Source organism: Hippocampus comes, unplaced genomic scaffold, assembly GCF_001891065.2.
Source record: "Hippocampus comes isolate QL1 unplaced genomic scaffold, H_comes_QL1_v1.1 scaffold2, whole genome shotgun sequence".
NCBI classification, from domain to species: Eukaryota; Metazoa; Chordata; class Actinopteri; order Syngnathiformes; family Syngnathidae; genus Hippocampus; species Hippocampus comes.
The window spans coordinates 1,329,673-1,355,449 of record NW_017805139.1 but is presented as its reverse complement, the minus strand read 5'-3'; the positions used below and the strand labels follow the sequence as shown (position 1 = coordinate 1,355,449).

The following is a 25,777-nucleotide window of genomic DNA, read 5'->3' as shown; positions in this document are numbered from 1 at the left end:
TTGCTTTTGGAATGTGGAAAGAAGCCGGAGCACTGGAGAAACACCACGCAAGCACAGGGAAAATATGGAAACTCCTCACAAGATTCGAGCTGTTCGTGAAAGCCAGAATCTCTCTCTCGAGTGCTAAGCGCCAATTTAACATGCTGCCTGCCTTTGCCTCACTCCCTGCAATTCAAATTCGTCCGGAACAGAGATGGGCAATTGGTGGCCAACACTCGGAGTGGCCCCAAGATTAAGTTTTGAACATTATAAATCACCTGATCTATTTTTAACTGTAATAACACTGTTTCCCACATATTTGCAGCCATTACTTAGGAACACTTCCAACTCATCTCCATTCGAGAAGAAGAACGTCGAGATGCTGTCAGCCATGATCAATTTTGTGGCATTTTAGAGTTACAAAAGCTAATGGAGACACTTTCAAACTGGAGAGAATAAGGAGGGTCTATGATGTAATTACCAGGAAAGGGCACATTCACATATACCGCTGAAAGAGCAGGAAGTGAACACATTGGCTTAGCATTCAAAGGACCTAACAATAAATCAACCATTGGTGGGCACATCAGTAAATTTTGCCGGTCCATCATCTGGCCCGCGAGTCATTCTTCAGTGCCAGGGAGGCTGCGAGCGAGCGCGTTAGCTCCCCCATATAGTGCGCCTGCTTGACAGCAAGTCCAAGATGCCCCGCGTTTCACTGGCCACCCAGTCACAGAGCCCGCCGCCTCATCAGTAACATACACTTGTCTCAAAGATTAAACAATGCAAGTCTAAGTACACATGCCCCGTGAGTGGCTGTTGTGACGGACGGTGGAGTCACCGTGCAATGAAGAGGCACCGGTTTTGTGAATTGCCTTGGTTCAATTAAAAAAAAAAAAAACAGACATGCACATATTTTGTCCATGTTTAAAATGTCATTTCTATCAAATACAGCATTTGGTCAGGAAGTGCTCGGTCCTGTGCAATTTTGAAAAATTGTAGCTCCCTCCATCATATAGTTGCCCATTCCTGCTCTCGACTGTGCTTTTTTTTTTTTTTTAATACTCTGCCTCTATTCCTTGGGTAGAATTAACTTAAACAGGTTATGAAAGATGGTTATTAGAATCTTGAGCTTATTTGAACAGTATTATGTAGTTGCAACAGTTTAATTATCTTGAATTGTCAATAAAAATGTTCATGAATAAATCGAGTCTCCATGATCATTGTCTTCAAGTACTAAATCTCTTTGTTTGTTAAATATGGAGGATTTCAAATAGAAGACACTCAGATAGTATGCGACATTTGGGGAAAGCAACTTAGATGCAATAAAAAAAAGGGATACTGATGAGAGGCCTTTTGCTTCTCACCTTTGTCCGTCCATTGATGGTGTGCAGGTGTACTCAGGGGGGTAGTAAGGCGGTGGGGGAATGGGAGGAATAAACTCATCAAAGTCCAGCGTTTGGTGAAGGATAGTTCCATGGGGAGTCATACAATCAGCGTTTAGCTCTCTTGTTCGGTGTGGCATGAACTGAAAGACATCAAAAGAGACACGCTGTCGTTCGAGAAGTCCCTGCTTGTTATTTCAAACCATAAAGTCCCCACAGCATCCCCCTCAGATATTAAAAGTTGATTCCGCTGCGCTGCTGCTGTTTCAAGCGCTGGCAAGCTGCAGTACGATTTTAAGACATTTTTCTTTCAGGTGCTACTACAGTATTTTAAAAATTTCCCAAGTGGGAAATTTTTCCACAACAACTCTTCATTTATCCTTTTCTATATTTAACGAGTAGTATGCCATAACATTTTTTTCCTACAAAGAATATAATTTCATTCTGAAAACCAGTCACTGTATTCATAATTGTTTTTGCACTGGCAGAGCTTCTGCTTTTGATCGGTGCAGTAAAAAAAAAAAAAAAAAAAAAAAAAAAAATTTTGGTGCGAAAACCAAATATAGCTTGGTCATGTTAATTTCCCTCATGGCAGGAGGTATTAAGCTTTTCTTAATAGTTTTATTGCTCCACATAAAATGACAGGGAAAGTTAATTCGGAGAATATTGCACCTCTGCGGAACAAATGACAAGAGAGTTTCAAGCGTTTCATTCGACTGCAAGAGGATAGGACACGGGTCCTGTGGCGGTTGTCCTCGGCTGACTTTTGCTAAAATGAAATGATCTTTCACAGGCTTGGGATGGAGAATGGGAATCACATTGCATAATTCAATTCTAGGGCGATAGCGATTGTTTTCCCAGTGAAAGCCAAAAAAAAAAAGGCCTCCCATTATTATTGTCCACACTCACCATCTGCAGCACATCAGTGGAGACAATTTGCATGCAGCACATGGCTGTCGCCAGGGCACAAACAATGGTGGAGATGACGTTTAGGGCGCACACGCTGAACAGCAGCTCCTACGAGAGGGAACATGAGGAGGAGACGATGAGATGATTGAAAAGGACAAAGGTATAAATGTAACCATCAGGACACACGTGTCAGTGCAAACACAGTACCGGTACATATAATGCACCCTTATTGCAAGGGGGTTGTTGTTTGCAACGTAGAAAGTTTCTTGGAATCATCTGACAAAATACATTTTTGACCGAAGGTATGCCAGGTTTCCTCAAGAGTGAGTTAGAGAAATAGCACGTGGACATCCGTGCTTTATAGTTCCAACAAGGATCTCCATAAACTTTAACTGAAACGCTGACTACAATAACAGTACAAGGTCAAATGTAAAATGTTTATTTTATGGGAGAATTCAACTCATCAACAGACACCATCACACTCTCAGCCAGGAAATGTGCCCAACTGCTCAGAGACTAAGGACTACTCTCTTCGGAGCTTATACCACATAAACCGTTAATAACCGTATTATAGAAATTCATTTCCTGGCGGGCCGCACAGAAACACCAACTGCATGGAAATTGGATCCAGGGGAAGAATTTGTCTTGAAGAGGACAGATTCCAGCAAAAGTTTCAAAGCACCTTAAGTACTGCACATATATAATATTGTATGCATGTTTACCCACAATGCACAGCCTGACAACATTCCTTCCAGCAGCGCCCTCTGTATTTTCCCTACTGAGTGGGAAAGTGGAACCCAATGCATGGGTGTGAGCATGTTAACACCAGCCAAATGAAACATTGTGAGAGATAGCGATAACCTTCCCCAGTACAACCGTGGCTCCTTGGAGCACTGTGGCCTGGCCTCTTTCATGCATGCCATGCTGAGATCATGTTGTGCGTGTGTATGGTGTCCTAGAATTTGCATTCCAACCATTATTTTGGACAGCAATTTTCCAAAAGTGCACAGTTATACAACAGCTACTTCTGATCTCTTTTGTGTTATTATTCGTCGACAGTGCTAATATAGGACGGTGCACCTAATAATGTCATACATTTTGCTCGGACAAAACATTGGGCAAGTGTTACGGAGATAATTAACCACCCATAGATGCTGTGTCCCAAGCCAATCTGGGGAGAGATTTTCACAGCAAGGCTACAAATCTGCCCTTGAACACACACTTATTGCATTGTTCCATCCCACTGATGAATTACAGCCCTGGTGCCAGCTGAAATCACTGAATCTGAAAAGTTGGCCATGGTCAGTGTTCTATACACCCATTAGAATAATCTCTGCTCAGAGGAAGAGCATGTCAGCTACCTAGTTATCGTCTGTAACGGGACCGGAGTAAACCAGTCATGTGGCATGGTAAAGACTCAGGGGAGCAGATCATGACAGCTTCTGGTTCCACATAACTCAACACGTCTCACGACTTGCGCTCTTAATAAAGGTTTATTGCCCTAATTCCCAGATGTCGTTGAAAGAGAAATGATCTCTATGATAAATGTACTTGATCTTTCCTCTTTTCCAAAGCACGCTTCATCCCGAGGAGTCTTTTATTTGCTTATCAATGTTTTCTAATCAATCAGAGGCATAAAATGAACGGATATGATTGCCGTTCTGCAATAAAAGCACAGTTGTATATCATTCGGGCAGTGGAGATGATCTTCCGAGATCATGCACTTGCAGCCAAGCCAGACGAGTTATGTCCTCCATACTAAGAGGTTTGTCACTTGGGGAAAGAAAAATGTTGCTGCCAATTTTCACTTCCTCCTGATTTAATCAGTGACTGGTGAAGCTGGAAACAGCACATGCATATTCCCACATGGAATGTGTTCCACAACGACAATACAGACATAAATAGATTTGATACCTTTTCAAAGATTTATGATTATTATGATTTTTTTTTTCGACATTAAAGGTCATTCCAGTATTTAAAGAAATGATCATCTAAAAAATCTCAAAGTGTACTATTGTGATAACCATGTCCAATATGTACAGCAGCAACCCAAAAATAATCCATGTTCTGCCGATGAGCAATTACTGCAGGGGAAAACACAAATAAACATTGAGGAGGTTTGCACTGACAAAATCCATTCGTTTGTTGAAAGCATGCTGATTTCTTTTGGAAAACCGCTCTACGTGGACGTACACACCTTGAGACGCAAGCGTATGGTATTGCAGTCCCTCAGTGGGTTCAGTTTCAGCGTCTCTCCAAGGTTGTTGCAGCTTGAACTCTGTTGCTGGAACTCACAGCAAACACACACTCCGTCGCTGTCAAACTTGAGCTGAGAGAAGAGGAGGAGATAATGATTTTTCATGAATATACTCACATCAGACATGGTGGTCTACAAAAATTAGGGGACAAGAGAGTGGTTGTGTTTACACTTACGATTAAATGCAGTAAAAAAAAAAAGTACTGCTGTTTTACATGCAATGGGCAGTTGTAAAAGAATCCACATGTGTAACCAAAGAGACACTGTGAAATATGAGGAGCTACCCAGGGAGGGATTGCGGTGGAGCTCACCTCTGCAATGTGTCCCAGATTGAGAGAAAGCAGGACATGAACTCAACAAGTATGGGTTAATTCAGTTTGGGGAGAGGAGATGAGATGCAATAAAATTTCGGTTGGGACTTGGGGAGGATCTCTGGAGATCCACATGAAGAAGGAAGCTGAAGTCCACAGGAGTCGATAGAAAAGCAGCCTCTAAGCGTGGGAGTTAAGCGGTGTGGTTTGGTGTGAGTTTCAATTTCAATTCTTGAACGTAATGAAGGGTTCAGTCGCACTTCTTGACACCGTGTTGTAAGATTTACTGACGACGGGGTTGATAGGTCAGAGAATTGTGAAGACATCTCAACAGTGTGAAAGAACACGGGATATAGTTTTCCACTGACACTAACAGCTACTTGACATGTTCAGAAAAAAAAAAAAGACGTCCTCCTTTGCTCACTGTTTCGACAATGTGTCATATTGGTAATGTCACACTTTTACTATACTTAATGCAAGACGTACAGTATATCGAAATCTTCTCCTGCAGAAGACACACAAAAGTTAGATCAATTTTTATTTTTCATGCCTGTACCTTTTGTTTGTGAACTGAGATGTGCTGCTTATTGCAAATATGGATTTGCTGGTTTGGGTACTGGTTGAGTCACTAAATGGCATCCGAATGATAAGAATAAGAATAAGAAAACCTTTATTCATCTCACAATGGAGAAATTCCCAATTTATAGCAACAAAGTTATGAAAGTTATAAACAACACTCGTTGACATTTGTATTTGAAAATGTACCCGACCCTGACAAAAGGTAGGACCAAAATGGCTTCCCGCATGAATTTCACAACTGACTAATGGGAACGATTTCATCCATTCAGTTCAAATAAGAAAAAAAAAAGCCCTCTTGTGGCGCTGTTACTGTGGCTTGGAGAATATGCCATCACTTGAATTGATGTCTTCTTTTGAAGATAATTTTAGTGATAGATCAGCACAGCAATATTTCTGCCTTATTGCAAGGTTCAAATCACATATATTGGTCCGTTTGTCACGAATAATTGATTACATTTCTTTTCAAGGGACTCAACGGAGTTTATGGGTCCCAGTTTCATGCTCTGTGTCAGTCAAGCTGTGCGCGTGGGTGGAGCTTTCTTTCTTTTCCTATTTTCCTCCACTTTGCAGAGGTACAAATTGGGGAAAAAGGGGCCGTTTGCGCCGATGTGCTTCATTGTGGAATGGGAAGTAGACAACTAACTACCAGCCAATCGTAGCGGCTCCCCTCATTTCCATTAAAATCAGGGTGGTTGAAGCGCAAGACAAGGCTTGACACTGCAGAAGCAGAAATAGACTCATGCAGTCTGTGCACGACATTGGCACACGCAAAGTGCGTTTATACAGGTGAACTGCAAGATCTCCCCTTGCGAATAACATATCTGGCCGGCTGCACGTGACTGAGCAATTGGAGACCGCTTTGCTGGAACACCCAGCGAGGTGCAACACGATCTGCCAAATTGCGAAACACAGTCAACTCGACTTGGCCCTGCAAGATAATGAAGTGTGCTAGTTTTTTACGCTGAGTGCACATGCTCACGAAAAAAGGCCCTTATTTATGGAGTTCTTCCAATTTTATTCAAATCTCTTCTCCAAAACATGTGTCAATGAAGAATCAAAATTGTAATTGTGAATATCACCGTAAATGTACATTAATGTGTGTTTTTGTCTGTCTGTTGTATGTCTGCAAGTGTCTTGTCTGATTGAGGAGTAAGCAGTCCAGAGCGTCCCCCACCTCTATGTCATTTGGGATAGGCTCTAACTCCCTAGTGTCCTTGAACAAAATAAGTGTTCGAGAATAAATAGATGGATGATGGAAGTTGGAGAGTGGGCTCCGGAGCGGCTCATATGGTCTTACCAGCTGACATTCTTCGAGGGAGTTGACCAGCTGAGCATTCTGGCAGGAGAGGATGGAGCCTGCCAGGTTGAGCATCACGCAAACTGCTGACAACAACATGAAGAATGTGATCTGCAACAGACAGAAGGAGGAAAGAGGGAAAAGAGTGAAAGGAAAGATGTCGAGCATCATGTCATCTGCTGTTGGTCAGAGAGGCACTCAGACTCTTCTGTCCTGTCCCTGGCATTAAGTCATCGCACACTTGGAACTGACCGCCACAGTTGACATTTGCATTGATCTTACAATGTAAATGAAAATCAATGATTTCTTTTAGTCAGCATCATGTCACTGCTTAGCGGCAGACATATTAGAATCACCATTGCTCAACAGATTTCAACTCAAAGAAAATGTGCAATTTTACAGCTTTAACAATTGCAGTATGTTCCCCTATTCTGTTCAAAGCCCCTGCAAGATGCATTTGCATGGCACCGGGAGATTGTTCATAAATATTGTAATGCTTTTGGTGTCCTCAATTGATTTCTCAAACATTTCTTCAACCAAATTGCTGGCTAAACGGTGTACTGAAAAATGTCGTGACCCAAAGTGAAATTTTTAATTTGTTCTTGAAGAGAAGCATACACACACACACGCGCGCGCGCGCACACACACACACACACACACACACACACACACACACACACACACACACACACACACACACACACGCATGGACAGCAACTATTTCTTAACGGTGATCGAGGTAGCAGTTGAGCTCTTTGATGCGGTCTAATTTACTTTCATTCCAATCATTCCCTTGGCCTCTGTTTCCACAGGGCATAAGGCTTTTTTTACCCCCCAAGATGACAGTGCTAGAGATATAAATTCCTTTGACAGAAATATGAATGGCTACAATCCAGATATTTCAAATTACAGGGTATGTGTAGCAGAATGAGTTTTTAAATTGACAGCAGAATTCAGTTTATTATCAATATGTAACTCGGGTATGAGTGTTTTGAGCGGCGAAATGCTTTTTACTTTTGTCAAAGTACGACTGCAGCAGCCCAGTTTACCTGCCAACATACCAATGACCAATGTAAGAAAAGATCTACTATTCAACGAAACAGTTGCAAAATCGGAGAATGACTTAGCAGGGGTGCCCAAACTTTTTGGACCGACTTTTCGATCAACCAACCTCCCGTGATCGACCTGTTAACGCGCACGCACATACACACGCACGCCATGATGAGCAACAGCATGACACGGAGGGCATGCGACGCATTTTTGCAGCCTGTTGGGTTCAAAAATCCACCTGAGGATGGAGGGTTTCAACCTGAGCTCCAGGCTCTGTGCAGGTGGCATGTTCACCCGGTGCTTGCGAAGGATTGCTGAAGCTATTATGGGTCTTCATTGATGCACTCTGGCAGTCATAAAGGAACAGAAAGGTCCCCAAACTTTTTCACACATTTGGAAACACCCATTCATCCATTTTCTAGAGCACTTGTAGGGTCGCGAGTGATCCGGAGCATGTCCCGACTGTCATGATCACGTTCGGTTAGTGCACAGCAGGTGGCGGAGGCCTTCCTGGTTTTCCCACTGCGCACCTGTCTGGCATCAGAACTATTGGGACTATTTACGGACCTTATGGACCCACGTTAAGGTGTCGGATGATTTCGCCTTGCACAAGTGATTGTTCACGTGCATTATCTCTTGACGCTCTCTTATTATTCTCGTTCTGGTTTTGGCTTTTGCGTTGATTTATGTTTTCTCCGTTTTTTTGGGGTTCTAGCCTTGGCTTATGCTCTTTGTTATTCAAGTAAGTAGTTTCTGGTGTGTTTAAGTGTCTCCTCGGTTTGTTCTCCATGCGGGTTGGTCTTGTACTTTTGTTATAAGCTATTTTCGTTCATATTTTTTCCTTGCCTTGTGCAAGGGCTTTTTGTTTTCTTTGCATTATTCCTGGCTTGTTCTCCATTATTTGTACTTTGTCAGCCTTGCGCCTATTTTTGGAAATAAATATTTTTTGTTCGATTAACTTTTCTTGAGTTTACATTTGTAGAGTCCGATTCTGTCCGGAACCTTCACCGAATTTAAGATTTTTGTCCATATCTTGTCTACAGGATGTTTCCTGCAACAATTATGAGGTTTCTTCCTAAATTGCAGCATGCATGATTCTCTTTCACCTGGAAAGAATTTTGAATTACCTTGCTGAAAAAAAAAATCCAGTAAGGTGAAAAAACATAACTCTTTGAATAGAATGCACAAATTGGTGTTTTGTGTGGCCTCTGCTAACGTGAGTACCCTTTTCAGCAGATGCATTCAGTGAACAATACGTGGCTTGATGACCACAATGGCCGAATGATGTGATGCCAAGGTTAAGGACGGTAAGACGCCTGAACCTCAGACAGCCTTATCTCCATTTACATGCTTAATGCCTGTGCACAATTAGGTAAGAACCTATTTTAGAGGACACACACATAAAAAATGTGTCTGCAAAAAGATTTGTAGCACATGTGTCATAAAAAAACAACTAGTGTTCGACACATATGACTGAGAGGGACAAAGAGACTGGATAGTGTGTCATTAATGTTTTACATTCCAGGTGATTCTTTTGAGGTTGTGAATTATTAATTTGCAAATAAGAAAAGTATATTAGAATTCAAATCATGTCTCAGTTCGGATATTTCATTTCTCCATTGTGAGACCAATAAAGGTTTTCTTATCTTATCTTATTTTATTTCAATTCATTTGTGGAGACATCACATATGCGCCAGTCTATAAACAAAATATTAGTTTGTACTAGATTGCTTCAAGAGATTAAGCTCATGAGTTCTAAAAGTAATAAGACATCTTTTGTTCCTTCCCAGATGGATGATATAAGTATGAGTCAAAAAGTCTGCAAGAGCGGCTGTGCCAATTGAAAAAAAATTGCTAATACTTGTACTGTATTTTTATGTCATTTGCCGTATTAAAATTTAAATGGAAACCTTGATACTGTCCAGCGTTATCGCAGGGTGTACGTCAACTCTTGCCCAATCTCTTTGGACACGCTTCACAAACTTGCCATTGAGTCAATGATAAACTGAAACGCAGCCAAAGTTTTTTTTTAAGCTTGTTAAACTCCCCAACAAAATAGTTTACAGGGATTTGCCGATTTTCTGTGGTGTTTCCGATCACAGACAAATTGCAGTGTCTACTATTGATGCCCTTAAAATGAAGTGGACGAATCCACCATAAATTCACTTTCACTAATACACTAATAGGTCTACAAGGCCAAGTTTAACAAAGTAGCTTCCTTATATCAAAACCTGGAATCTTTGGAATATCGTCTGAGCTCATCGGAGCTACTTACAATAAAACAGATTTTAATTAATAAGGTTTCAACACAACCATTATAGATTGCATATGAATAAATAATTGAGGTACGCAGTCCTCTCCTGGCCTGCATATCCTCCAGACTTTCTGTACCGGGCTGATTGTCACACAGGTGCTGCACACCAATGCCTTCTCGTTACAAAGTAAGATCACATCGCACCTTTTAGCAGCTTGTCATTAAGTACTGCAGAGCTGCACACTGCATGCCAAATCGGAAAATACACATAAGGAGTGTGTGGTGGATTTACAGTGCATGTCATCCTCACACCATTTAACACTCACGGCAGAGGACGACATGCCACAATACAATCACTATTCATCTCTATGACACCCACTCATAGATTACAGCAGAAGACCCGAGGTTCAGGTGTGTCATTATGAGTCTCTATATCTGTCACAGGATAAAATACTTGAGCTTCGGCAGTTCCAATCCTTTATCTGGCAGGAAATCCATCCATTTTTTTCCAAGATGAAAAAAAAATGTTTTGGATTTATCCATCCATTTTCTGATCCGCTTATCCTCACATGGGTCGCGGGGGGTGCTGGAGCCTATCCCAGCCGTCTTCTGGCAGTAGGCGGGGGACACCCTGAACTGGTTGCCAGCCAATCGCAGGGCACACACAGACGAACAACAATCCAAGCTCACACTCACACCTTGGGACAATTTAGAGTCAAATACGCTATTATGGTGTATAAACTTGTATGATTTACGATGTGGATTGAAGTGGAACTTTAGTCACTTCAGAAAGTCCATATTTAAAGCCCATCTCAACAAATAGGCTGTTAGGAGTCTGCAACAAAAAATAGACAATTGTATGTATTCCTGTAATAAAGACATATGTTTTCCTTGCTGAAAGCCCATTTGGCTCTGACGCAGGCTCATATTTCACTGCTGTTTATTTAAATCAGAAAAATTCGGTGATAAGATGTGAATGATCTCATGTGGTGATGGGAAACAAAAGAGTAAACGTTGTCAATGCACCTTTCATGAATATCCACATACGCAACTCAACTGTATATATAGCGCACTTTCAAACAGCCATTGCTGCATACAAAGTGCTGTACATGGAGCAACTAACATATATACAATAAAGCAATAATCAGTAACAAAGATGGTGGTAGGCACCAAACAGTAAAACTAAGATCAAATCTGAGTCATGCTGAGTCAAATGCCAAAGAATACAAGTGAGTTTTGAAGCGGGTTTTAAAGATGGGTAGCGAGGGGGCTTGCCGAATGTTCAGTGGGAGGTCCAGTCCCTCCAGAGAGAGGCACCAGCAACGGAAAAGGCTCGATCCCCTCTGAGCCTCCGTTTAGTTCTTGGTACTTCTCATAATGTCTGGTCCACAGACCTGAGGCGCCGGGCAGGTGTGTAGGGGCGGATGAGCTCAGCGAGGTAAGGTGGCGCGAGGTCATTTAAAGATTTGAAAACAAATAATAGGATCTTCAAAAGAACTCTAAAATGTATAGAGAGCCAGTGAAGGGATGCCAGAGTAGGAGTTATGTGCTCCCTCTTACGAGTACCAGTCAAGAGGCGAGCAGCGGCATTCTGGACCAGCTGGAGACGCTTAATGGAGGATTGGCTGACTCCAAAGTAAAGTGCATTGCAGTAATCGAGCCGGGATGTGACGAAGGCGTGAATTACTGTCTCAAGGTGCTCATGAGAAAGGAGAGGTTTTACTTTAGCCAGCTGTCTAAGATGAAAGAAGCTGGATTTAACAACGGCACCAATTTGTACGAAACCATACCAAACCATACGTACGAAATGCAATGACGTGGGGAGTACACTTTCCACATAAATATTTATTGACCATGTAATGTATTTTACGCAATTAAATAGATCATTACGTATGCCCATTTTTATTGACACTGTGAGAGATTTATGAATGAGTTTATGAATATGGTAGTTTGCCGTGGTATAGAACTGCAATGCATCATACTGAGATGTTTGGGTTCTAAAATTTTGATGATCTCACTTGATTGAGGCTAAACAAAAGAACTTAATGAGTGTTTGCGAATGATTCATGCAGATTGGAACGTGCACAACTTACATTTCTAGATATTTTATTTTTTCCAAATATAAATAGAAGTTGAACTCAGGTGTGTCAGATTTTGATGTTATATTTTTAAACGGGAGCACATCAGTGCCCTCATAAAGCTTGGCAAATCAGTCATTAGTCTGCAGCAGCACTGTGACAGCACTCATTTCTTTCCAATTATCTCTTGTCCTCCGGAGACATGAGCAACGTTTTGCTTCAACTCAATGTATTGCACCGCTCCGATTGGGTTCTCCTTTGATAATGCAGTATATACAACAGTACTCAAGCTCCTGCAGAGCTCCAGAACATCTGTCACAAAAATACTCAAAGGACAGCTCATAATGTTTGAACACAATTTAAGACGTACAGTATGCAATTAAAGACTTTCAAAAAGCTTAAAACCAAATAAAAGGCAATGGGAAACCTGGCCAAATAGACAATGTGGAGGGTAAGCAAAAATCAGTCAAGAAAACACAATCAAGACTGCAACAGCTGTCGGTCATCGTTCTCCTGATAATTGGTAACTTTCAGCCTCATTCCCTCCCCCCGAGTCGAGGGCCGTGGCGCATATTTATGCATCTGGGAGCGTGATTGTGTGTGTGTGTTCGGACATCATCACCAGGATTACTGCTAAACGGAGTCGAGTGACCTCAAGTTCAAATCAACAGACTCGATGTTGATTCACGCTCCCAGAGGCATAACCTAAGGGACATCTCCCTGACCAAAACATAACAATCTTCGCAGACTCTCTAATCCTTCTTGGGAAAAGCATTATTTCAGGAGCATAGAACAATTGAAATCCAGATATTTTTTTAAAACTTAAGTAAATCAAAGCGGAGGCATGCTAATTCATATGTTGTGCAAGTTGAGAGACATGATGAGTACAGAATTGTCATTAATAAAGGTTGTAGGCCCCCTCTCCAGTAAATCTAATGAGTCATCTTTAGACTTGGAGTGTAATGGAACACAGCGTTACGTAATTAGGAAAGGATTCCGCGACAGTTAATGCATTTTATTACACCCCCCCACCCCCCGACCCCATTCAAAACCTCAGAGATGGAACAAGATGGGAATATGGCACACACAGGCTCACAGCATAGACAGTATGGTCTTGCTTTTTTTAATAAATAGATAAATAAACAGACAAACACACAAACAGTTCATGTGCATTTTACCGGGTTGTATATGAAGCAGAAAGGGGGAAGAAAACTACGATATAGTGCAAGTGTCGACTTCTGTTTTAAAGAAACATTTGCAGAGAAGACCACTGGTATTAGCAGAAGCTAACTTGATTGAAATAGCGAATATTGCCTCTGAAAATATGGTGTTTTGCGACAGAGTGGTGATGTTATGTTGAACGATAACTCGAGCTACACTACTTTAGTAGTAATACTTAGTGTAGCTTTGAAATAGACACATCTAACCGTTGGCTCAATTTTTTGATGAAATAAATTTAAGACAGAAAATACCATTCAACATTGGTATTTGGTTTCTTTTGTCTTATAAGAATTTTTGGCATTGGAGATATCAAGTGAAAGTACTCAAGTTAAATTAGATGAATATAGTGCAACACTTAACATTACTGCCATTTTTTAACATGTAATGAATAACGCTATTGGAATACATTTTTGAAGTCATTCTCCTAACCCTGTTCATCTTAGCGTTCATGCGTCCAACATTGTTAGGTGCGCAAAAATTTGACCTCCTGACCTCAACCGAATGAAACACCTTTGGGATGAACTAAAAAATTGATGGTGAACAAGGAGGCCTTCACTCAGCTCTAGCATCAGTAAACTCTACCTCTCCTCTTCTGGATGAATGGACAGAAATTCCCAAAGACACACTTCAAAATCTATCACTGAGTATGTACCTGTACATTCGCCTGACTTGGGTTGCAGGCAGCATGGATTCATTTCCGGTGTGACGGTGTGAATGTGAAAATGAATGGTGTCCGGTGAGAGCTATGGAAAATGGATTAATGGATCGACACTCCAAAATTTTATTGAAAAAAAGCAGAAGAGTACAAGCCGTTATATTGGAGCTGTAAATGTGTGGCTTGATATTTACTTCCTGCATATGGTCACATGTCGACCGCACTGCTTTTTGTGCACTGAATTTAAAGGGAATTAGGGGAGCCAATTTAATTGGCCAGCAGTCGACTATGTTTCCTCCCACAACTGCGCAAACGCCCCCAACTACTAGTCGAGTAAAATACCAAATGAAAGAAAACTCCACCCATGTGCACAGTTAGACGGCGCTTTGCTCGAGATTCGTGCTGGGCCCCAGATGTGTTTTAGCTGTTGCGTGACAGAAAGAGAGAGGCAAATCGGAAACATGTTTAGATTGAGTGTATAGGATTTGATGTGTAGTGATGTTGACAGCTTGTCAGACTGCATCCCTACAGGGTGTGATGGATTTGCTCCTGTGTTTGAAGACATCATCTGGAAAAAAAAAAAAAAACGGTTCACGCTTTTAACTGACAACTGAGAAAGGTGTCCCCGTAACTGTACCACTTACAATGTTTTAAAAAAAAAACTCAATTTACCAAAATTAAAAAAAAAAATCATAATTAAAGGGGGGGATGGGTGGAGGTAAGGGATCTTGTGGAGCTCACCCCTGTGCCAGAGCTCATGCATTTTGATCAGAACACACCGTGAAAGAGAGTATCACCCTAAAGGTCAGCAGGTGATTAGCCTCTACCTCTCATTTTCATCAGCCACCGATCTCTGAAGAGCGCAAACAAGGAGGTGGGAGGATGCTGTAATGAGACGGATTGTCACACCTCAGAATCACACCACATGGAAGTTGCAAAACATTGAAAAATGTTCTGGCTTCTTCTTGGCCTTGAGGCAAAGTAATGCAAGCTTTGACACAGGACGTTTTTCTCGTGAAGCCTAGATCATGTTGCTCTTGCCTTTTGGAGCTGTCAGATAAGGAGGTCTAGTTAATTCATATTCTAATTAAAAAGTAATATGGGGCCACATTTCCTGCTTCTTGTGCCTCAGGGGAAGACATCCTTCATGAGGCATTATGGTGAGCCAAAATGTTTGCATTGACTCGGCCTTGCTCTGTTACACTTTGCCCCGGCTTTCACACAAAGTATGTGGAAGATACATAACGAGAAGGAATCACTGATGATCATGTGTGTCCTGCAAGGGAGTCAAGGGGAAGACAATGGGATTCAGCCCCTTCAACATGCAATTAGGAACCCTAAATCTAATTGTACACCATCTTTTTCTTCATAAACCAGTATTTATGCATGGTTTATGTTCCTTACTTGTAAATAAAGTGTGGCAAGGTAAAACGGAAGGCTCCCACATATTTTATGACGTCAAAACCATGCATTTACATTTGAAATTGATAGTGTTACGAGTGTAACAGTGAATTTAACAACCCAAATGTGTACACTCATCAATTAAACTCTTTTCGCCGGAAAAATAAGAATCCACCATTCAAGGTTGCCAATGGTCATTTAATTCAAGGTTAATGGAGGAGGTGTGATACTGGCCGCTTTGGAAAACTCTGAAAAGGCTTGGGCTAAGAAATGTTCTTCAATGTCCTTCTTGAATATTGCCAACTTGAGTTCATGAGTTACGGCCTTGTGAATATATATGATCAGCGTTAACTGCAGCCTGAAATCTCATTCCTATCATAGGATGAACATTTAACTCATCTGGTAAGTGATCTTGTCGTGGTTCAAATTCCTGACTCGTGCAGGCAGCGCGAGATCATTTCCGTGACGTCACTAATTTTTATGGGAAGGAGTATGAACACAACATTTCAGAAACAGCTAATAAAGACTAAGGCTGTGTTCATACTGGAGGGTGTGAAGCCCAATTTGATATTTTTGTTAAATCTGATCTTTTTACGTACTCCTCCACATTGTAAAATGTGACTTGGAGTTATATGAAGCAACACGTTTGTGATGTGACACGCATGCGCACAAAGCACGACGTTCTCGTTCTATCAACGCAAATGTCCACTTTCTGCCTTATGTTTCAAGTGGGATTCATTTAAAGTAGTCAAATAAACACTGTGACTCAAAAAAACTTCACAGACGAACCCTGCATCTCTGCACTGTGAGGCCGACACCCAAAATAAATACCTATATGTTAAATATGACATATTCAACGAAAGGTAAAACAAACACAATCCAAGGACGGCGTAGGATAGGTCACACTATGCGGCAAGACGAAGACAAATTCTGACATACCAGACTTTCGTTGTCGTGGTCATGAAGCGAACCATTTGCCTCACGACCAGTTGTATTGAGTATGTCCTACTACACAGGCTCGGACACGTCAAAACAATTCAAAATCGGCTACTTCCGCTTGTCTGTGACAGGTCTGTCGGCTCAAAATTGGGCTACATTTGTGTCGTCTGACGTCGATATTAAACAAACCAAAAGAAATATTTTGATCATCCAATTCAAGAATCACGACTATGCCAAAGAAAACATACATTATCAAGCTCCAAAGCTATTACCATTAATGCAATGGACAAGGTATAAGTTGACTATATCCCGCAGAGAGAAGAGTTTCTTCTTAGGGAGTGTATCAAGAAACATCCAAGTTTAAAATACATCACAGAGTTAAGATTACCGGTACCAGAGCCTCGGAGTCAGAGAAACAATCCATAATGCATGTTTACATGTACATTGCTCCCCCTTGGTGGAATGTACCCACCATCAGAGAACACTCCTATTCTGATTTGAGAGTCTAGTGGCAGAGTCCCTCTATGAAGAAGAAATGGTTTTGGTGTAAGGAGAAGTAAAAAGAGTCCATGCTAATACAAACTAACCAGAGGCACTGGGCAAACTGTGAGCAAGAACAGACCCCATAAACAAATACTCTCACTTTCAGCTTGCATGGGCTTTTTCTCAGTCTGGCAGCTAGGTGACAAAAAAGAAAAAAAAAAAAAGAAAACAGTCTGGGTGAATCCTGGAAGCATTTTTATGCAAAGAAAAAAACATTTCTGTCCAACTAGAGTACTTTCTCTTATTAAGATGTGTGTGCGCATATGTGTGTGTGTGTGTATGTGTGTGTGTGTGTGTGTGTGTTTTAACATTTCACACCTGATATACAAATCGAATAAGATACAACAGCTTACAGTACTGTGCACATTCTAAAGCCACTATTAGATTTGTTTTTGTAGCAATGCTGTAGTGCCCACGTGTAAATACAATACCAGCATGCAAGCGCAGACTTCCACCAAGGCTGAACTATAAAGCAAAGTGAAAGCGGATTTGCTGTGAATACAACTTCATGAATTTCGTTCATTTATGCTGCTTCTGTTCAATTCGTTCAAGGATATACATTTTGTCGAACAAAATACCAGCCACTGGTTTGATTGTAAAATTGATTTTTCAGCATTCAGCCACTGTGGCACCCTGGTGCACATTTTGAGACATAAATTATGCTGACAGAAAACCTTCCTTAAACTCCAGACTTAAACCTTACTAGGACTCAAACAAAGCTGCAGCCACCGCCATGAACAAACGCATGTAAGACAAGCGGGGTATGTTTCCATCAGTCTTTTGGTGAAATGGGCGTCTGTCAGTGACGGACTGAGAAGTCCCTTGGCACTTGACCCGGGCTAGTAACGATTACATTGACGCACCCACCCTCCCACTTCCGTTAGTGGTCATTTTTCTGAGTTTTTTTTCGATCGCGATCGACCAGTAGCCCGCGGACTGGTCCCAAGTCGGTCGCGAGGGGTGGGATGGGGAGATGGTGGGAAAGTAGGTTTCGGTTTCGTTCATTTTCGGGGTCGTTACGGCTGTTGCTCATCGTGGCGTGCGTGCATGCATGCGTGCATATGCGCGCCTATGCATGCTTGCGCACCCGCGTGCGTGCGTGTGTGTATGCTTGCACGCTCGCGATCGGGTCGATCGCAGTAGGTTGTTCGAGTCGAAAGTCTATTTTCAATGAAAAAAGGTTGGACACTCCTGCCCTACGTCATCAGATTGACGCCTTCTTTCCTTCAAAAGTAGGTGTCAATCGTGTAACAGAGTTAAAAATATACTTATTTTTCTTCCTGCTTCAATTTTTCAATTTAAATGAGCATTTCATGATTATGTTCATCTATCCATTACTGTAAATGCATACGCATTATAAAACATGAAAGCATGCAATTTACTTGAGTCCTAAAATTATTTTGCACGTGTGGGTGGATGAAAGATGTCCAACTTCTCTCCATCATTGATAGAATTCTCATCATCGCTTAGTTAAATCTGATATGATACATCAAAACTAATAATGAGGTTGATATAAGGCATGGCTTGATGGCTTAAATCAAAACATGCAACGACTTGAAATTTGCAGAATTTCTCCTCCACAGCTAAGTTTACAATCTCTTTTTTAATTTCAAATCGAATGTATATTTTAAAATGAAAGCATAATAAATGCCTATTACAAATAAGTGTCACACCACATACCAACGTAGCAGCCGTGGCTAACGTCAAATTGCATAGAGTGCTCATGCGAACGACTACTAAGTACTCCTCGCTGCTATTTTGATGAAGCTGGATACTGTTCTTTTTGACCGACCATCATCTCATCATCATCATGCCATTATGAATGACCGTGGGATAATTTCATTTGTGCATATCAGTGAGCGGCCTGGCCCTTGGTCAAAGGAATACTGAAGTGAGCATAAACTCAGCTCTTGCTAGTGGTTTTAAAACTGCAAACTCGCTCTTTATTAGTGATTTTCTTGCAGATCAAATGGAAAAGGACATTCACTCAACGAACACCTGTATTACAAACCAGCAGCACCGGTGGCAGCTAAGACATCCCCCGCTCCCTGCAACCTTTCACGAATAAGGAGTATGCATACTTGTTGATGCATGGATGGCTGGATAGATGGACTTAATAATCTGCTGTATAGACTATAGTACACCTGACATACAGCCACATGGAGAGCAGCAAGAGGGCATGCTTGTTTGCTGTGCTACATCCAATTCATTAGACTGTGAAATATGGCCAATATAACTGTGCGCAAATCACAATTCATTGGTTTATGACAAGTGACCGCAGAGTGCTCATTCAGTTAGCAAAAGAATATGAACCATTGAAACCTGCCTTGAATGCCTCTATTTCCCCCCCAAACATTTCTCCCGATGACACCAAGTTAGTGAAGGAAAAAAATAGAACCAAGTGACAAGAGAGCAGAGCTCATTTGTACTGCTCAATAACAGCCGAAAAGAAGCCATTATGAATGTGGCATTTGACTGAACACTTGGAGTGAAAGTCTGTCTGCTACATTTTATTCCTGTTATTTAAGGTTGCATTTATTCATCAGTGTAACTTTTATACTATTTTTTTCAACAGTCCAGGCCAATTGTCAGCATTTGTAAAGTTTGTAAATATTTCAGAAACAGGTGCCGTGGCACCTATAAATTTGCCACATTGGCATTCTGTTGCCAGCCTGTTAATCTATTTTGTCGATCAACAAAACACACTTTGCTTATTCTCCTGACTATCAGTATTTCAAATTTGTCCTCTGTAGAGGACATTTCTAAACCTAAATATCTCCCACCCAGTGCATCCAATCGCATTAACTCCTTCTGTGCTCTAAAGAGGACATTCAGTGCTTTCCAATGATACCAAAATTGTAGGGGTGGGGCGTTGTTACCTTGACATCACCGTAGAAGAAAATGGCTTCCTTCAGTGCAAGCACTTTTTATGGGAAGAGGAAAAGTAAGTGTTCAATACTTTTTATCAAACACATTTTGCCATAAAATGCTGTTGGCATTTTATTTATAAGACTCTTGTGAACACTTTAAAATGTTGTTTGAATTATTTTAACTGTATTTGAGCCTAGTATTCAAGTGTTTAAAAAATGTCCTCTGTCATGGACATTTGAAGTTATTTCATCCATATTGCTCTTTTTTCCCAAATGACAAGATAGGGAGTCTTTCTCAGAGGCAGAGAGAATTTTACTGCAGATTGTTGATGGAAACTCAGACATTGAGTTATCTGATGAAGATGATCAAGATCCACTGTTTGAGGCAGAAATAGAGGAAGATGATTCAGGGAGCTCTGAGGAGGAAATTCAGGCAGGGCTAGCAGATGCAGAGGATTCAGATCAAGCAGCACAGTCCACATCTAAGTCCAGTCGGCGTCTACTATGGAGCAAGAATACAAAGTACACCTTGAGTTTATATTAAAGATTAAAATATGATTTTCTGTAATAATTGGGACTAATTTTAATGTTGTTTTTATCTCTCCATTCCTCCCAAGATTCAAATTCCAACACGATGATCCTCCCATTAATCAAAGCAATGATGCTGCTATGACACGCCAAAACTGGACCCCGATGGATTATTTTAAGCAATACATTGATAACTCGGCAATGATGCTGCTATGACACGCCAAAACTGGACCCTGATGGATTATTTGAAGCAATACATTGATGACTCAGTGTTTGAAGAAATGGCCCTGTACACAAATCAGCGTGAAGTACTTGTGTCTGGAGCAACGTTAAATACCACACCCGAAGAACTGACGACATTCTTTGGGAATTCTATTTACATGGGCTGTCTAGGAAGTCCAAACATTCAAATGTATTGGGCCTCAAGTACTAGAGTAAAAATTGTGGCGGAATCCATGACCAGAAATCGGTTTTACAAATTGAGAAACTCCATCAAGCTCGTCAACGACCTTGATGTTTCAGATGAAGAAAAAACAAGTGATCTCTTGTGGAGAATCAGGCCCCTCTTGAGCAAAGTAAGGCAAGGATGTCTGAGTCTGCCAAGAACAGGAAAATTGTGCATTGACGAGCAAATGGTTCCTTTTACTGGTCGATGCCCAGTGCGCCAGTATGTACCGGGCAAACCAAACCCAATGATGACAAAAGGACTGACAGCGACTGGAACCCTCATGAATAACAGGGTTCCAAAGGACCGCAAGATCATAGGCGATAAGCTCTTCAAAAAGAAAGAAAGAGGGTCATCAGAGTTGGTGGTGAGACGAAGCACACCTGAACTTGCTGTCATAAAATGGTTGGACAACAAGCCAGTGGTCATGGCATCATCTGCCTATGGGATTGAACCTCAGGACACACGCAGAAGATGGTCCAAGAAAGAGAAACGATTTGTCCAAGTGTCAAGGCCACTGGCAATTGCGGAGTACAACACCAACATGGGTTGTGTGGACTTGGTCGATCGAATGTTGAGTTTCTACAGGATGGCCTCTCGCACTAGAAAATGGACAGTGCGTGCAGGTTTCCACTTTTTTGACCTGGCAATCACCAACTCATGGCTTCAGTATAGGAGTGACTGCCAGTGTCTGGGGAAGAAACCACAGAAGCTCCTTGACTTCAAATTGCTCCTTGGTGAAGAGTTAATTGCTCGAGCCCAAGCAGGACGTGCAGCAAGTGACAGCGAAGATGACTACACTCCCCCACATCAAAAATGGAAACCACAGCCAAATGCAGCTCTGAGACACTACAGTGCTGTGCATCTTCCAGAGATGGTGGATGAAACACATGCACAAGGTGTCGCCAATCTGGCCGCAACAGTAAAACCTATGTTATGTGCTCCAAGTGCAAGATTTTCCTTTGTGTTTCCCAGAAAGGGAATTGCTTTTTGAAGTATCATACCAAACAAGCATAATAGAAGCAAAAGTGAAACAAAAGAAAAGAGATGATGTACAGTTATGTTTATGTTGAACACTTTGTCAAGTTGACTTTTTGATATTTTTGTTGGACTAACTGTTTCATAATGAAGTTCCGTTTCCCATGTATTGGGTTCCGATGTCCACTGTCGAAGACACATCAAAGCTTAAAAACAAAAATAAAAATTACAAAAATGTCTTTTGCAGTATTCAATTTACTTCACATAAAGTGGGGAATTTCAAAATAAATGTGATTGGACAACATTTTTTTTCCTGGTAGTCAGGAGGATATTACCGACGCCTACCGATTAATGGTTCAAACTGCATCAATCAGGTTCCCGTATTTTCCGCAATATAACGCGCAACTAAAAGCATTCCATTTTCTCAAAAGCCGAAAGTGTGCCTAATAATCGGCTTATGCACCTTATTTATGGATAAATATTCTGATTTCTTGCACGGAGTATTTTAAATGCTCTGTGTAAAGTGCTTTGTTACAACTGCAGTGGTTTTGAAAGCGCTATATAAATAAAGCTGTATTGTATTGTATTCCCTTTAGTGTAGCTCCATCTAGTGGATGCAGAAAGCAAGTTCAGCCATGATTTGTCACTTCTGTTCTACGCACCTTATAATGCGGTGCGCCGTATATATGAAAACAATTTTAAAATAGGCCATTCATTGAAGGTGCGCCTTATACTGTACTCCGAAGGGCCTTATAATGCGGAAAATATAGTACAATGTAAAGTAGCTCAAACTTTGGATGCCAAAGATGTATAAACAGCTAATAAAAAAATAAAATATTGTCGTCGCCTTTCCATTAACCAACACTAATTTTGTTGTTCTACAGAGGAGCATCACATGTAAAAACATGAGACAGAGAATCTTAATTCATTTGTTTAAAAAGACAACATGGGCAGGTTGTGCTCAGCCGACAATTTATTTATTTATGTTATTTAATGTGCTGGGTTGAATAGCGTTGTACAATTTTTATTTTGTTGCCGTGCTTACTTTTCGAGAATTTGCACAGTTGTATCTATATATTGAGCTCAACTCAGCCCAAAATTGTGCAGATGATTACATTTATGCGGTGAAACAATTGATTCTCACATTTGGAGGAAAACAATAGCTTACTTGTTTGCAGAACGTGTGTCTAAAGAGCCCAAATGATTGCTTATTTTCTGTTCCAGTGTTTCTGCTAATTCCATTTTTGAAAATGGCTACAATTATGTTTTTTCCCCCCCAAACAGTCAGACTCATAAAACACATTTCAGTCACACTGACAAGGACCTGTGTACTTACGTATGATGTACAGTAGATTCTTCAGTATAGTAGAGACAATAAACAACTTGCCTCATAATTAACGGCATAATTATAAAGAAAAAACACAAAAGATTGACAAAAATATGAAAGTAGCTCTGTCTCTAACTTTTTTTACCTCTCTTTTATTTCCAATTTGCTATTCATGAGTAACATCATCAACACTAGTGTGTCCAGTGTGGACCTGACCCACTGAAATATCGGAGCTGTTTTTAGCCCTGTCATTTTACAAGTCGATTCTAATTTTAATGTTGTACAAGAGGGCATTCAAAGTAGTGTGCAGTTATTTTTTGTCCACTTCCTGGTCCGGATGATAATTTAAGCTATTGGGAGGAGGGGAAGGGGTTCATTGTGAATGATATAGCAAAAGGAAAAATTCTCTCACAAAAGAAAGAATTATTGGACTGTTCACATTTGATATTTTTGTTTGTGTATTTGGTAGATGCCAGTTTACTTTCTAATGAATTTAATTCAACTCAACTTTATTTATAGAGCACTTTTGAAAACACCATCAATGCATACAAAGTGCTGTACACGGACTAAAATCAGACATACAAAAGTATATCCAGTTAAAACAATAAATGAATAACATTAAAAAAAAATAAAAGATGAAATGCCGAGTCAAAAGCCATCGAACAAAAATATGCATCCACACTGATTGGAACATTTGCATCCATGGGTAAGAGTACATTTCTATTATGTCTGAAATTTATGTGGAGTTCAGCTGAGAAATGAACAAACTAGCCAATTCCAATGGCATAGCATGAGAGTAAAAGAGAATGAGATGATGTTTTAAGATGCACAAGGGAAGTCGGTATGGGCGTTCTGAGACCACCAGTGGGGCTACCGGGGGCCCACAGCAATAAGTTGGTCCACTTTTAGCTGAGGCTGGCCCAGCTTCAGCGTGGGACTGCAAACACACTCAAACTAATCCCTGCTTGTCACACAAGAAAGAGGCTTCAGTAGCTGTCAAATGGCCTTAATTGGACTGACATCATTCGGAATAATTTTATAATGAGAACACTTGAAAAGATTGCACTGTCATCTTGGTAGTGTACAGTACGTGTGGGCTTTATATGTTTGTATTTTATTAAGAGAAGCAGAAATAGTCAATCTGACTCAAATATATCCCCACCAAGTGATCAGTTTGTAAAAAAAAAAAAAAAAAAGTACCGGTAACCCAAAACAAACTCGATTTTATGATGAGAATCAGGAGTGTGTGAAGCAAATTGTCTATTATGTTTCATGTACAGCATTTCGTTTGAGCTGCAATTGTTGCTGTTGTCCTCTAGAATTAAGTTCAGTTGAGTAAAGTGTCTCTGCATTAATAGTGATGAAACATTTGATATCTTCTATGCCAGGGGTGCCCAAACTTTTTGGACCGAAGATCTACTTTTCGATCAACTAAAAAGTACCGGTAACCCAAAACAAACTCGATTTTATGATGAGAATCAGGAGTGTGTGAAGCAAATTGTCTATTATGTTTCATGTACAGCATTTCGTTTGAGCTGCAATTGTTGCTGTTGTCCTCTAGAATTAAGTTCAGTTGAGTAAAGTGTCTCTGCATTAATAGTGATGAAACATTTGATATCTTCTATGCCAGGGGTGCCCAAACTTTTTGGACCGAAGATCTACTTTTCGATCAACTAACCTTCCGGGATCTACCCTTACCGGCACGCGCACACGCACACGCACACACACACGCACGCACGCCACGATGAGAAACAGCCTGAAACTGAGGCATGCGATGCACTTTTGCAGCCTGTTAACCATCGTAGCTCACACGTACCGTTTTAAAGTGCTTCCCTGGGCCCTCCTAGATTCCTATTCTTTGCCCGTGCCCTCGGTGAATTGTACACGAAACAAAATCTGAATGAGAATTATGATAAAAGATAGAGCGCAACAGCTCTGATGACAAGCTGCAATTGCAGACTGCTGAGCGCAAACAACTTCCGGTGACGTAATCACGCGCCACCGCATATTCAAGAATTACCTGCTTTATTTTATTTTTTAAATATTTTTTTGTGAAAATGAGACTGATAGGATGGTTAGGGTGCAGCGTACATTAACACAAAAAAATATATTACTAACATGTACAAAGACACACAAATGTTTTTTTTTTTCTCCTCGACACTCCTCGGATCTACTTGGGACCTGTCTTAGATCTACCGCTAGATCAGGATCGACGTAATGGGCACCCCTCTTCTATGCATTATAGGCAAGAATTATAAGCAACTGACATACGGGTGATTCTCAGAATGTTTGATTGTCCGAATGTTCCAGCTGCATGTACAAATGCTGACCCACTTGTGGAGTCAATATTTTCTTCCATTGACAATAAATCACCAGATTTCACTGTTCACTATATTGCAAATATACTGCAGAGGTAAAATTAACAATTAACACGTGAATGTAATTTGAGTGGTGAAATATTTTTACGCGGAGCACACGGGCACCATTCTACTAAAATAAGGCCCCAAAGTGTTACGGACTGAAATAAGACCTGTTTGGTGGATATTTTATGGGATACATTTCAATCCATGCAATCATATTGTTGTTTACTTTAGCTTTTCTGTTGTACACCAACATTGCTGATTACATGTGCTGCAGTGTTTCTGACTTCCTATCTGGTTTATTTCTGCGTTTGTTGAACACCTGTTTTGTGTGCGCGTGTGTGTGTGTGTGTGTGTGTGTGTGTGTGTGTGTGTCTGTGTGTGTGTGTGTGTGTGTGTGTGTGTGTGTGTGTG

At 40.9% G+C, this 25,777-nt stretch overlaps 1 protein-coding gene and 1 long non-coding RNA gene across 4 annotated transcripts in view; one reads left to right on the top strand and one right to left on the bottom strand.

Moving 5' to 3' along the window:
- Positions 1 to 25,777, bottom strand: part of fam189a1 (family with sequence similarity 189 member A1) — a 92,394-nt gene that overhangs the window by 9,365 nt on the left and 57,252 nt on the right. For all 3 annotated transcript variants that reach the window (XM_019867572.1, XM_019867571.1, XM_019867573.1), the window contains exons 3-6: positions 6,715 to 6,825; positions 4,468 to 4,599; positions 2,271 to 2,378; positions 1,344 to 1,504 (exon numbers count right to left, since the gene is read on the bottom strand). In XM_019867572.1, coding sequence (XP_019723131.1) covers positions 1,344 to 1,504; positions 2,271 to 2,378; positions 4,468 to 4,599; positions 6,715 to 6,825 — 512 coding nt within the window. The remainder of the gene's footprint in view (positions 1 to 1,343; positions 1,505 to 2,270; positions 2,379 to 4,467; positions 4,600 to 6,714; positions 6,826 to 25,777) is intronic.
- LOC109514447 (uncharacterized) lies at positions 64 to 11,993 on the top strand. The gene is made up of 3 exons (XR_002167989.1): positions 64 to 788; positions 2,593 to 2,597; positions 11,983 to 11,993. It is a non-coding gene; the product is annotated as an uncharacterized LOC109514447 (long non-coding RNA).